Source organism: Sus scrofa, chromosome 13 (genome assembly GCF_000003025.6).
Source record: "Sus scrofa isolate TJ Tabasco breed Duroc chromosome 13, Sscrofa11.1, whole genome shotgun sequence".
NCBI classification, from domain to species: Eukaryota; Metazoa; Chordata; class Mammalia; order Artiodactyla; family Suidae; genus Sus; species Sus scrofa.
The window spans coordinates 195,362,922-195,378,106 of record NC_010455.5 but is presented as its reverse complement, the minus strand read 5'-3'; the positions used below and the strand labels follow the sequence as shown (position 1 = coordinate 195,378,106).

General features: G+C 38.0%; 1 protein-coding gene across 2 annotated transcripts in view; it reads left to right on the top strand.

The window, feature by feature from the left end:
• SCAF4 (SR-related CTD associated factor 4) overlaps positions 1-15,185 on the top strand; it is a 61,069-nt gene that overhangs the window by 18,140 nt on the left and 27,744 nt on the right. For both annotated transcript variants that reach the window (XM_005657142.3, XM_003358925.5), the window contains exons 2-9: positions 3,050-3,133; positions 4,320-4,364; positions 6,281-6,442; positions 7,496-7,631; positions 8,400-8,539; positions 9,169-9,345; positions 12,812-13,020; positions 13,703-13,811. In XM_005657142.3, the coding sequence (XP_005657199.1) occupies positions 3,050-3,133; positions 4,320-4,364; positions 6,281-6,442; positions 7,496-7,631; positions 8,400-8,539; positions 9,169-9,345; positions 12,812-13,020; positions 13,703-13,811 (1,062 nt within the window). The remainder of the gene's footprint in view (positions 1-3,049; positions 3,134-4,319; positions 4,365-6,280; positions 6,443-7,495; positions 7,632-8,399; positions 8,540-9,168; positions 9,346-12,811; positions 13,021-13,702; positions 13,812-15,185) is intronic.

The window sequence follows — 15,185 nt, the reverse complement described above, 5'->3', positions numbered from 1 at the left end:
TTAACCCAGTGTGCCACAGTGGGAACTCCTCTGTCTCTTAGATGGTAACACTTGAAGACTCTCCTGCTGGTCTGTTGCCTAAATGATGGTTATACTACTGTATGATATAGCCTGTATTTAAATTTTAAATAAATTATGATTTAAATATAGACTGTGGAGTGTTTCACCAGAAACACTGGTCTGGGAGTTCCCATTGTGTCTCAGCGGAAATGAATCTGACTAGCATCCATGAGGACGTGGGGTCGATCCCTGGCCTCAGTCAGTGGGTGATGGATCCAGTGTTGCTATGGCTGTGGTATAGGTCAGAAGCTGCAGCTCTGATTCGACCCTAGCCTGGGAACCTTCCTATGCCACAGATGAGGCCCTAACAAGACCAAAAACAAAAAAACAGATACACTGGTTTGTCTTGTGTGCTCAATTGGCTGTTTTTTAATACAGGAAGTATATAAACTTTTTTGCCTTCCCTTTCTCTTCTTTAGGAAGGAAATAGAACAGTGATAATAAACAACCGTCTCAATGACTTTTTTAACTTAAGGATTATGAGTTGGGCAGAATATACCCTTTTATTATAAAATGTATGCTTTATATTTCAGGCAGTTGTTGATATTTTTAAAATTTGTATTGAAGTTGAAATATTTCAGATTGTTTCTTAGTTTCTCATTGGCTTATACAATTTCAAAGAGTATTGTTTTTCAATGAGCATTTTTTCTCAAGGAGAATTTTTATTTTGTTGGTAAATAAAATAATCATGACCGTATTTGTTTAGATTAATCCCTCTTTAAAAACTGAATTTCTGGAATTCCCGTCGTGGAGCAGCGGAAAACGAATCCGACAGGAACCTTGAGTTTGAGGGTTCGATCCCTGGCCTCACTCAGTGGGTTAAGGAGCTGGCGCTGCTAGGAGCTGGCGCTGCTATGAGCTGTGCTGTAGACCAGCAGCTGTAGCTCCAATTGAACCCCTAGGCCTGGGAACCTCCATATGCCGTGGGTGCGGCCCTAAAAAGAAAAAAACAACTAATTTCTGTGTTAATATCTTTGGGTTTCTCCCACTTTCTGTATCTTAGTATTATTTACAGAAAAATTCTACCTTTCCTCTTCTTAAACAGAGTACGTATCTGATTCTTATATTGATTATATTTGGCATTGAATACTTTTTCTAAAATTACTGTTACCATTATTTATAGTCCCATTATATCTGTAGTTTTGAAAAGCTGTAAAAATTCTCTGTTGCCAGAGAATTTAAGATATGTTACCAGGTAGGCTTGTTTATTCTGGGAAAAGAGGCTTGTGTTCTTTAGGCTAACCATTTAGTAGTGGTCTAGTAAAGGTGGTCTGTGTCCTAGGGATTCCATCATTGAAATAATAAAATTAGGGATTTCCTGTCATGGCTCAGTGAAAACGAATCTGACTAGATTAGCATCCATGAGGATCCAGGTTTGATCCCTGGCCTCGCTCAATGGGTTAAAGGATCCAGCATTGCTGTGAGCTGTAGTGTAGGTCGCAGATGTGGGTTGGATCCCATGTGGCTGTGGCTGTGTTGTAGGCTGGCAGCTACAGCTCTGATTTGGCCCCTAGCCTGGGAACCTCCATATGCCTCGGGTGCAGCCCTAAGAAGGCAAAAAAAATGTTTTAAAGTAATGGATATATGATACATAAAGTTGGTAATGCTCAGGAAGCCGTGGAACTTTATTTCAGAATGTATTTTTAGAAGAGTATGTATGTACCTATGATTAAAAGAAGACAAAAACAAGGATTTAAGAAACTAGATATAAGCTTCTTAATTTCAGAAATGTATCATTATAACCCTCTGTGGGCTCTCATTATGTCTTGGTTCAATTTAAACTTTAGGGGGAGGAGAATCCATGTGTGCTCAAGTCTCATGGGAGACTTACTGTAGTGAGATTTATTAAATATGATGTCATTTTTATTCCTGACTAAATCAAGAAATTGTGAATTCGGGAGTTCCTGGCATGGTGCAGCAGAAACAAATCCGACTGGGAACCATGAGGTTTCATGTTCAATCTCTGGCCTCACTCAGTGGGTTGAGGAGCTGGCGTTGCTGTGGCTGTGGCCGGCGGCTACAGCTCTGATTAGACCCTTCGCCTGGCAACCTCCATATGCCACCAGTGCAGCCCTAAAAGACAAAAGACCAAAAAAAAAAAGAAAAAAGAAATTGTGAATTTGTGCTCTATAATGGCATGTTAAATTTCTTGCCTGATGTAAGATGAATGTGTTTCTTCAAAAGAACTATAGAATTATTTGAAGTTCTCCAAGATCTCAGTGAGGTTTGAATTGAAATGTTAAATATTGAGTCACACCATTGCTATTTTCAGTACAGGAACATGTGTTTGTTTCCATTCAAATCATTTTTAGTTCTTCAGTAAAGTTTTTTTGTTTTATTTGTTTTATTGGGGGCACATCTTCAGAATATGGAAGTTCCCAGGCCAGGGATTGAATCTGAGCTGAAGCTGGGGCAACACCACATCCGAGCCGGGGATCAAACTGGAACCTCTGCAGGGACCTAAGCTGCTGTAGTCATATTCTTAACTCACTGCACCACAGTAGGAACTCCTTCAGTAAAGTCTTACAATTTTTTGTTACAGATTTTGTAAGTTTCTTGCCTTTTACCTTTTTTTTTTTCCTCCCTTTTTTGCCTCTTGTAGCATGATCATTATATTTTCGAAGTAGTGATGCTAGTGTCTAGGAAAGCTCTGGGCTTTTCTTAACTAGATTGTTAAACTTGGTTCCAAAGTTTATTATTCTTTTAGTTAATATAAATATATTTATAGAACTGATGGATTAACCTCCAACTTTATTTTTTACAGCTGTGCCTGTGGCACAGGCCAGGGGTTGAATCAGAGCTGCAGCTGTGATCTAGGCTGCAGCTGGTGGCAACACGGGATCCTTAATCTGCTGAGCAAGGCTAGGGATCAAACCCACATTCTCACAGAGACAGTGTTGGGTCCTTGACCCACTGGGCCACAACAGGAGCTATTCTAATTTTGCTTTTAATTAAAACATTGTTTGTTTTTTTTTGCTTGATTTTTAAGCTCTTTTCACTTATGGATATGAAACCTCCCATCTCTAGAGCCAAAATGATTCTCATCACAAAAGCTGCTATTAAAGCTATTAAGGTAAGAGTAAAATACATAATACTTAATTTTAAAAACGTTTTTGAAATTTTGAAGATGTTATTGTTAAACATGAGCATTTATCTTGTGAATTAGTTCAGGCCTGAGTGAAAGAGCACTAAGCAGGTTTTCTACATAATAATACAATATGGTGCATCTGTACTGTAACATATTTCAAAATGTGTTTTTTGTTGTTGTTGCTAGTATTTCCCCTTTGTATTTTTTAGCTTTATTGAGGTGTAATTGACAAATTTAGTAATATAATGGAACATGATTTGATACACATGTACATTATGAAATGATTACCTCAATTAAGCGAATTGACAAACCCATCACCTCACATAATTAACTTTTTTGTGTGTGGCACTAAAAAATTGAATTTGCTGAAATAAAGCAGAATGACCGGAATTGTTTGGGTTTTTTTTTTTTTTTTATCCTTTTTTTCATTTAATTTTTTAAATTAGCAGAATATTTGTTTCATTTTGATTTTTTTTTTAAAAAAACCTTAGTCTTCATTAAATTAAATGTCTTACCAAGATGACGCCTAAATAAGTGAGTCACTTTAAAAAAAAACTGCATCATTTGGTCCCAGTTCTCTTGTTCTCATCCCTCTTTTTTTTTTTTTTTTTTTTTTTGTCTTTTTTGTTGTTGCTATTTCTTGGGCCGCTCCCGCGGCATATGGAGGTTCCCAGGCTAGGGGTCCAATCGGAGCTGTAGCCACCGGCCTACGCCAGAGCCACAGCAACGCGGGATCCGAGCCGTGTCTGCAACCTACACCACAGCTCACGGCAATGCCGGATCGTTAACCCACTGAGCAAGGGCAGGATCGAACCCGCAACCTCATGGTTCCTAGTCGGATTCGTTAACCACTGCGCCACCACGGGAACTCCTCATCCCTCTTATAAAGTTACCTGATAAACTGTTTTATGAAGATTTATTTTTAAAAAATCTGAGAAAAACAACTTCTGTTTGGGGTTTTTTTATAGTTTTTTCTGTTTTCATTTTTTCCTGATTTAAGTTGTTTTTTTTTTTTTTCAGTTGTTGACTATGGATTATTTCTCATGATTCAGTCAATACTATCTTGAGAATTACTCAAATTGTGCAAATTTTAAGATTTTAAGTATTTTCTAATTACAGTGAATGTAGGAGTGTGTAAACTGGATAATGATTTTCTTTTAATTTTTTTCAGCTTTATAAGCATGTAGTTCAAATAGTAGAAAAGTTCATCAAAAAGGTAAATATCCATTTGATTATTACCTCGTTTTGCTTAAGTATTTGTAATTTACTATGTAAATTATAATGTGGATGCTTGCTTCTAAAGCCACCCTACAAAAAAATTTGTCACCAGAAGTTCTTTGTAACATTAGAGTTTTTTGGTTTTTTGTTTTCTAACAAAACAAAAATTTATAGCAGTACTATTGATGGAACATTTACTATGAGGTAGGCATTCAACAACTGAGTTTCTTGTCTTTCTTGTCTGCTGGATAGGATTCTTCCCTGAGCCTGATGTGCCTCTTCTCCCTTTTGCTCTGTCTACTCTGTTGACATTTAACTCATCTTGGCGTGCTTCACATGAAATCAGTTTGTAAAGTTTTCCCAACTTTTCACTGCTCCCATCATGATTAAATCATTTTTCACTTCTACAATTATGTTATTTTCTAACTGTGATTAGCACACATCTGTCTCAGTAAAGAACTGAGAATGGAGACTTAGACATCTTTGTATTCTCCTCGATCTAAGCTATGCTAGGTAGTCACACTGATAAATGTATGCAGTGGAGTTCCCTGGTGGCCTAGCTGTTAAGGATCTGGCATTGTCACTGCTATGGCTTAGGTCATGCTGTGGCATAAGTTCAGTCCCTAGACTGGGAACTTCTCTATGCTGCAGGCATGGCCAAAAAATTAAATATGTGTGGAAATGTCTCTGGTCCATGGCCTTTGATTACTGAGAGATAGATAGGAGTTAGAGCTCCAGCCAGACCAAAAAGAATAGTCAGTAAAGGTTTTCATAGTAGCAGATCAAAGTACAAATAAATAAAATGGAGGAGTACCCATTGTAGCTCAGTGGTAATGAACCCAACTAATATCCATGAGGATGCAGGTTCAATTTCTGGTCCCGCTCAGTGGTTTAAGGATCTGGCGTTGCCATGAGCAGTGGTGTAGGTTACAGACGCAGCTCGAATCTGGCATTGCTGTGGCTGATGGGTAGGCCGGCAGCTGCAGCTCCAATTTGACCTTCCATGCTGCAGGTGCAGCCCTAAAAAGAATGAATGAGTGAGTAAATAAATAAATAAGTAAATAAAATGGAAAAATTAAAATGACTTTTGTGCCACTGCCCCAGGTACTATGAATATTTACATTTGGATCTACTCATTTTTAGTATGTACGTGTATATTTCTGAAAGGAAGAATGGAGACATTCTGATTGATAACCTGCTTTTTCTACTGAATTTATCATAAACATCAACAAAGTATTTTATCACGTTTTCATGATTTACTCAGCCAGTTCCTTATTGTTGGAAATTTTACTTCATTGGCTATCCCTATGGAAAAAATTAGAGGCATCTTGTTTTCCTTAGGATAATTTTCTAGATGTAGACTTGTTGGATCAAATAAGGCTTTTGCTTTTATTGCTAAATCATCTTTCATAAAGGTTGTACCACCAGAATTGTATGTAGATGTCTATTTCTTTACATTTTATCTTGCCAATTTGAAAGACTAGAAATGAACTTTCCTTTTAGTTTTTGTTTTTTTGGTATTATACTTTAATAAAGTTAAAATTAATATGTTAAGATTATCTTTTTGATAATTTCAAAGGTATAATTTTTTGAGCAGGATGAATTAGAGACTTATCCATAATAAATGGATTTGTAGCTTGGGATAGTAAAGTAATGTTGATTCTGGGAGGTTGTGTACGGGGAGGTAAAGGAATCAGAAAAGTGAAATATTGGGGGTCTGAAGTATCAAGAGAATGACAGTTCTGTACAGACCTGTGGGAAATTTGACAGGCGAGCTGTTAAGAGAACTAAACATTTAAGTACTGTCTAAATAGAAGTAATTATTGTATTATACAGTTTCATAAAAGTGAAATTAATGAGTGTAATATTATGATTAGCTTTTCTTACATTGACTTTATATTTTTATCTTCGTAGTGTAAACCAGAATACAAGGTTCCAGGATTATATGTAATTGACTCAATTGTGCGACAGTCTCGTCATCAGTTTGGAACTGATAAAGATGTTTTTGGGCCAAGATTCTCTAAAAACATAACTGCCACATTCCAATATTTATATCTTTGTCCATCTGAAGATAAGGTATAGTTCATAATTTTAAAATTGTATCTTTTTGGCTTTATTTTTATATTTACTTACATCTATTTAAATGTATGTTAGATATTTGAAGCCTGCTATATTACTAGAAAGAAAATCAAGTAATGCTCTCTGAACGTGAGCATTTTTTCATCTCATTTATTTCCTTATAAAGTCCTTTAAGAATATTACACTGCTGAAATATAAAAGGAACACCATCTTGCTTTAAAAAAAACATTGTTGGAAAGATTTCTTGTGATTGAGTGGCAAAGAAAATTCTGCAGTAGAGGAAGGAAGGACCAATAATTGATGGCTTTCTCTAGCATTTAGAGATGCTAGAGCATAAATGGTATTCATTAGCAGTCAGACTACAGTATTTAATTCCTCACACATATAGCTGGTTTTGGCGTGTTCTTTACAAAGATAAAACATAGACATGAAAACTGAACTCTAACAGGTGGGAGAGATACACTGGTAAGCTCAGTAATGGAGACTAGAGATTTTTTTAACAAATGGTGTATAAATTTTGAGTGTTATGGATTCTGTATTTATATTCTTGGAGGAATGCTTTTGTGGGAAAAAGATACAAGAGAAAAGAAGATCATTCCTTGAGTAGATGAGAGTTTATATCCACGAATAACATATTTTCTCTGGATTGCCTTAAGATTTACTGATCCACAAAACAACTTACCTAATAATTACAGACCAGTGTCTTAAATATTTTAATTATTTAATCATCCTAGAAAAAATTTTTCACTTCTCTAAGATAATGGTTCTTTCTCTAGGTTATATCATTTTTCATCTTTTTTTTTTTTTTTTTTTTTTTTTTTTTTGCCTTCTATTTCTTTCTGTGGGTTACACTACTGAAGAAAGGCTTGCTAGAGTAGTTTAACCAGGTCAGTTGAGATTCTGATGATAGATTATTTTTTTTCTGTTTATGAAACAGATCTAGTATGGAAATAATAGCCTAGGATTTTTTTTTTTCCCTTCTCGAAAGAGGTGTGATAAATTATTCGTGCAAGTATTTATTATGTATTCATGTTTTCTCACATATAACAGAGTAAAATTGTTCGTGTACTGAACCTTTGGCAAAAAAATGGAGTATTCAAAATTGAAATTATTCAGCCTCTCTTGGACATGGCGGCAGGAACCAGTAATGCCGCCCCCGTTGCAGAAAATGTTACTAATAATGAAGGTATGATCGCATGTATCTTTGAGCTCAGAAAATGGTATAATTTTTTTGTGCATTTAGGTATTTGGAGTCTATTTATAGTGATGGAATTTTTCCATAAGAAGGAAACTTTTGAGTTTATATCTTGGAAGATAATGGTTTTCTTTCCATAATTCTTATTTCTTTTTCTTTCTTTTTTTTTTTTTGCTTTTTAGTGCCATATCCACAGCATATGGAGGTTCCCAGGCCTAGGGGTCTAGTTGGAGCTGTAGCTGCCAGCCTACGCCACAGCAACACCAGATCCGAGCCGAGTCTGCAACCTAAACCACAGCTCACGGCAACACTGGGTCCTTAACCCACTGAGCAAGGCCAGGGAATGAACCTACGTCTTCACAAATCCTAGTCAGATTCATTTCTGCTGCACCTTGGCAGGAACTCTGCATAATTCTTATTTCTAATAACAGTTTTCATGCTTGCTATAGTATAGACTGTAATACAATAATCTATATTTTCACTCTATGTTAAACTGAATGAAGTATTACTTCAGTAAAGAAGTTTAGTGGAGTTTAAAAAATATTTAAAGACGTTCCCACTGTGAAGCAGCAGGTTAAGGATCTAGCATGGGTTCAATCCCTAGCCCTGCAAGATGGGTTAAGGATCTGGCATTGCTGCAGCTCAGATTCAGTCCCTGGCTCGGAAACTTCCATATGCCACAGGTGTGGCCAAACAAGAGTGGGGAAAAATATTTATAGGTTAATGTTTTCTTAGGCCTTAATGATCTTTCTTTTTAAGGTTCACCTCCGCCGCCAGTTAAAGTTTCTTCTGAACTTCCACAAGCCACTACAAACTCCGTACCAACTGTACCACAGTTGCCCAGCTCTGATGCATTTGCTGCTGTGGCCCAACTCTTTCAGTCAACTCAAGGTCAACAGGTAAACTACTTACCAAAGGTTGAATTGTTTGCAGTTAGGTACTATTGTCTGTTTTTATTTTTCATCCCTAACTAATGAGCACTGTATGGGGAGGAAATATTTCTACTTTCAACTAGGAAAGCCTTCACTTGGAAGGTAAATAAATGCATAGTGATAATAGAGGGCACGTGGGAAAGGTGAGAAACGGGAACAGCACCCTGAGCAATAGCAAGTATCCTTGGAGGGAATTGCAGAAGTGCTAAGTGTGTCTGGTATTATTGCTCATAATTCTAACATTTCCAGTTGATTTCAAGATTATTTGGATTGGACTTGAATTTTTACCCTTTTTTTAGAAAACATATTTACCTTGTGCACAATTCAGAGTATTTTCTGTTCTCTCTGACCATCATCTTCTACTATTGGGGTTTTCAGCATACGTTTTAAACCTTAAGTGACACACATTGTATCCCTGATATATTTCATTCACAGCCATGGATGAGCTTAACCATTCCAAAAAGGTGGATTCCTTTTTCCAGTTTACTCTGTGCCTGTGCTGTTTTGAGTCACCTTTAAGACTTTTTAAGTAATTTAACTTTTGGTACTATGATTATACTTTGTTATGTGGTTTATCAGTTTTCCCATTCTTTAAGCTTCAGCAGATCCTTCAGACTTTTCAGCAGCCTCCAAAACCACAGTCTCCCGCCATTGACAATGCTGTAATGGCCCAGGTTCAGGCTATCACAGCTCAGTTAAAGACAGCTCCTACACAACCGCCTGAACAAAAAGCTGCTTTCCCCCCACCTGAACAAAAAACTGCATTTGACAAGGTACGCTTCTCTCACATAACCCACCCCATTGTTTCTATCACTCAACCTGGAATGTAGAAGTTACCCTTCTCTAGCTTCTCTGTGAATTGTTCATTTTGTTGTTCTGTGGTTTGAGGGATTTCCCCCTGACATCGCATACTGATTGTTATTCCTGGTTATAAATGTAATATATACGTGCTGCAAACTTTTCAGTATAAAGGAAAGAGGAGAACATTTCACTGTTAATCCCCATGCTTAAAGATTTTTTGCTGTATGTCTTTTTAGAATTAGTGTCCTGTGAGTATATGCTTTTCTTTTGGGGGCATTAGATATATGTGTATATATACATATATAAAAACGTGTGTTTTTAATATATTTACACACTTTCTAACTTGCTTGCTTTGGTCTTAATCCTCTTGTCTCTGTTGTTAAGGTTAATAGATGTAGATCTGTATTTTTACTGAGTGCCTATTAGGAGTATTCCATTACATGGTCACAATTTAGCTCTTTTCATGGTTTTTTGTTTTTGTTTTTGTTTTGCTTTTTAGGGCTGCACCTGTGGCATATGGAAGTTTCCAGGATGGGGTGCTGCTGGCCTCTGCCACAGCCACAGCAGCTCAGGATCCGAGCTGCAGCTGCAGCCTACACCACAGCTCACAGCAGTCTGGATTTCTGACCCACTGAGTGAGGCCAGGGACAAACCCACATCTTCATGGATACTAGTTGGGTTCATCACCACTGAGCCACAGCAGGGACTCCTAGCTCTTCTCCTGTTGAGAGACATTTAAGTTGTTTATGTCTTTTGCTATTAAAAATGTTAGTTGCCATATCTGAAATATAAGGGTTTGGGTTGGTTCATTGTCTTTCAGCTGCTCTGTTGGACCTTAGGTATGTTTCAGGAGCTCCCACTAAGGATATAGTTATGCTGAATATGCACAACCTGAGTTTCCTTAAGCCTAACTTCACTCTTACCTATTTATGCCTAGTCTATTTATTGGATTTATGACTATATAAAATTTCATTTCATTTTGCAAGTTTCACTGCAAAAACCACAGAAATTTGAAAATCCTATAATGAAATATCTTTTAATCATCTCTAAAATTTCTAATTCCAAAATTCTCATTATAAAATAACTTTATAGCTGATAGTCCAGATTAATAAGAGTCCGTATGGTAAATACTGGTTGTTATTTATCTTAGTGATTTATGAGTGACTACTAACAGAAGGTTGGATAAAATTTGAGTAGAAAAGAAGTACTTGCTTATAGGGGGAAATGCAAATATTACTTAAAGTTCTAAAGTAAAAAAGGAATCAGTTCCACTCTGCTTTGAACAGATACGTATGTGTTTTTTTTCACAGCTATTTCATGCATCTGTGAACATAAATTTTTATGTCTTGTGGCTTAGTTCTTAGTTTTCTGTGTTGTGATCAGAAAAACTCTCCTCCCCTGTATTTTAAAATGCTATATATAGTTTTATATTTTTGTTTTTTGTTTGTCTCAAGCCATCCAGAACCTATTCTAGAATATGATTTAGGATGGCTAAATCTTTATTTTTTGGGGAACAGTGAATTCTCCCTCATGATTTTTTGTCATATGTTTAATTCCCATTTATTTCTGTGTCTGTCTCTGGACATGGTTCTAATATATTTATTTCTGCATCGTAGCAATTTAAACACTTGCAACTTAGATTTCCAGGTGTGTTCCTGGTCCTTACTCCTTTTCAGACTTTGTTTGCCTGTTCCTGGGCGCATATGTTAGTGTTAGGGTTCTTCAGTGGGACAGAAGCAGTTACATACACATATGCATACCCCTTAAATGTCTAGTTTTTAGCAATTATCTTAAATTTGTATGTGTAACTGATTCACTTTTCTGAACACCTGAAACTAATACAACATTCTAAGTCAAATATACTCCAATAAAATTGAAAAAAAAATTATCTTACAACACACAGAAAAGGTCAAGAGGGAGAGTTTTTGTTTTTTTAGGGCTACACTGGAAGCATGTGGAAGTTCCCAGGCTAGGGGTCGAATTGGAGCTGCAGTTGCCAGCCTACACCACAGCCATGGCAACATGGGATCCAAGCTGAATCTGCAACCTACACCACAGCTCATGGCAATGCCGGATCCTTAACCCACTGAGCAAGGCCAGGGGTCGAACTGCATGCTCATGGATACTAGTCAGATTCTTTTCCATTGCGCCATGGTGGGAACTCCAAAGGGAGGGATTTGCAAAAGGAATTGGCTCACAATTGTGGAAGCTGGCCAATTTGAAATTTGTAGGTCAAAATGGCAGGCTGGAAATTCAAGTAAGAGTTGATGTTGTAGTCTTGAGTCTGAATTCTGCAAGGCAAGGTTTTCATGTTGCTATCCTTTTTTTGTCTTTTTGGGGCTACACCTGTAGCATGTGGAGGTTCCCAGGCTAGGGGTCTAATTGGAGCTGTAGCCACCGTCCTATGGCACAGCCACAGCAACGCCAAATCCAGACCGCATCTGCAACTTACACCACAGCTCATGACAACGCCAGATCCTTAACCCACTGAGCGAGGCCGGGGATCGAACCCCTGACCTCATGGTTCCTAGTCATATTCATTTCTGCTGTGCCACAACACGAACTTCTAGTAATTGTTCGTTTGTTTGTTTTTAAGGCCACACCTGTGACATATGGAGGTTCCCAGGCTAGGGGTCCAATTAGAGCTACAGGTGAAGGCCTATACCACAGCCACAGCAACACAGGATCCAAGCTGCATCTGCGACCTACACTGGATCCCCGCCCCACTGAGCAAGGCCAAGGATTGACCCCCATCCTCTTGGATACTAGTCAGATTCATTTCTGCTGTGCCACAACGGGAATTCCTGTAATATTTTAAATGGCTCTTCTTCTGGACATGTGATCTAGGGATTGGTTATGGTTTTTTGGTTTATTTTTGTCTTTTAATGCAAATTTTTGGTGAACTAAGGTGAGCCATGAAGACAAGTGTACAGGTAGACTTTGTGGCCCTGTCTATGCCATTCTCTTTTTTTTTTTCATGTTACTGGTATATTCTTGAGCAAGCAGCATATGGACCTTTTTCTATAAGTATTTATAATGCTTGCGTGGTCTTTTTACAGTTTGCAAAGCCAACCGAAAATGTATACCTGTTTTCATGTGTGCAAAGTTCCAAAGGTTTTTAGTCTAGGAAAATGAGTATTTTAGTAAAATCTTTCTATCACTAAATTAACTATAAAATCATATGGGAAATAGTCAAAAAGAGAATACTTAGAAATGTAGAAGAACAGCAGAATTTTTAAGTGTGTCTTTTCAAAATAGCATTTGTATAACAATTCTTTGTCTGTGAACCAAGGTCCTAAGAGGCGTGTGAGAAGATGAGATTGTACATGACAGCATAGTGGGATTATAGATGATGGTGCATATCTGTTTTTATAAAGTTTTTTGTGCACTGAATCACGGTCTCAGTTTTAAAATGAAATATTGACATACCTGTTCCAGAAGCTACTTGATAGATTTGATTACGATGATGAGCCAGAAGCTGTGGAAGAGTCAAAGAAAGAAGACACTGCTGCTGCTGCCACCGCCACCGCCGCCGCCACCACAGCACCTCCTACCCCTGCTGCACCGCCTGCACCTGTTGCTGCCGTGCCTGCTGCTGCTGCTGCTGCTGCTGCTGCAACTGCTGCTTCTCCTCCACAGGCACCCTTGTAAGCTGCCTTCTTTTGATTTCTCAGCAGATAGAGATTTGGTAATTATTATAAGGCATAATGCAAGTAACACTTCGTAACCAAATCATTTTTCACATAGAGTCTTTTAAAATTATTTTTTGGAGATCTGGTATTGTCACTGCAGCGGCTCAGGTTGCTACTATGACGCGGATTTGATCCACGGCCAAAAAAATTATTCATTTATTGTTTTGCTTGTTAGGGCTGTACCCTGGGCGTATGGAAGTTCCCAGGCTATGGGTCAGATCGGAGCTACTGCTCCTGGCCCGCACCGCAGCCACAGCAACACAGGATCCGAGCCACATCTGCGACCTACACCACAGCTCACGGCAACACCAGATCCCTGACCCACTAAGTGAGCCCAGGCATTGAACCCACATGGATACTAGCCGGATTCGTTTCCACTGTGCCACAACAGGAACTCCTAAAATTGTTTTTTAAAATTGTGGTATTTGGAGTTTTTTCGTGAATGGAGAGAGGATTCTGTCAGATTTACAATTAAAATAGCTTTTATGTTAGGAGTAATGCTAAGTGTGTGAGTGTGAGTCTGTTAAATGTTGATTATTAATGACTCCTGAACTATATTCTTTAAGCTTCTGTAGTATAAATGTGGCTGAAAATCATGTGGTTTTGAATAGGTAAAAAGATTGTTCATCTTTTTTAGTGGATTTCCTGGAGATGGCATGCAGCAACCAGCATATACCCAACATCAAAACATGGATCAGTTTCAACCGCGAATGATGACAATACAGCAGGATCCAGTGCACCATCAGGTAGGGGTGTTTTTCTAGCAGCCGAGTTTTAGTAACTGAAGATCTGTTATTAGGCTATGTATCTTGCACTTCCCAGACCACTGTTATTTAGCTGTGTGAGTAGCTAAATACTACTGACAGATGCACTAAAAGCCATCGAGCACACAGCTGATTTGAATTGCTTTTTCCTTTAATTAAGAAAAGGATGCTAAATATTATATGCTACTAATTGAATAATGAGTTTTTTTGTTTAAATCATTTAGGGAGAGATTGTGGTTCTGTTTCAGGGAACTGGTTATAGACAGCTCTTTCCCTTGTAGTAAGCCTTTACTTTTTTTTAAACTGTTGTATGGTTTGATGCCATAGAGATATTTCAGCTCTCAACATTCATCAGTATAGTTTAAAATCTGCAGTAAAAGGAGCATAGCATAGTAGAGTATTGCTGGAAGTTATTAGAGTTTTGTTCATTGGGTTTATTTTAGTAAACCCTCTAATTTAGAGCTTCCTAAACTTGACTGTGCACCTAAATTATGGGGACAGGGAGGGGCATTTTAAAAAAATACAAATCCTAGGCCTTTAGTGCTGCAGTCAACCTAGAGGCTATTTTCTTAATCTGTATCATGTTCAGTCCATTCTGTATACAGGCATACCTTGTTTGTTTGTTTGTTTGTTTTGTCTTTTTGCTATTTCTTTGGGGCCGCTCCCACGGCATATGGAGGTTCCCAGGCTAGGGGTCGAATCGGAGCTGTAGCCACTAGCCTACACCAGAGCCACAGCAACGCGGGATCCGAGCCGCGTCTGCAACCTACACCACAGCTCACAGTAACGCCGGATCGTTAACCCACTGAGCAAGGGCAGGGACCGAACCCGCAACCTCATGGTTCCTAGTCGGATTCGTTAACCACTGCGCCACGACGGGAACTCCTACCTTGTTTTTTTTATGCTTCACAGATCCTGCATTTTTTATAAATTGAAGGTTTGTTGCAATCATGCATTGCCAGATGATTGCTGTCATTTTTTAACAATAAAATAATTTTTAAATTAAAGAATATACATTGTTTTTAGACATAATGCTGTATTGCACACTCAGAAAACCAAAAAATTCATGACTTGCTTTATTTCAATATTTGCTGTATTATAATGGTCTGGAACTGAACCCACAATATCTCTGAGATGTGCCTGTGTTTTGGTCATATGAAACTGATACGGTGTTTTTTTTTGTTTGTTTGTTTTTTTGTTCTCTAGAGCTGCACCTGCAGCATAAGAAGGAAGATTCCCAGGCTAGGGGTCTAATCGGAGCTACACCACAGACAACAGCAACGCAGGATCTCAGCTGTGTCTGCGACCTACACCACAGCTCCCAGAAATGCCAGATCCTTAACCCACTGAGCAAGG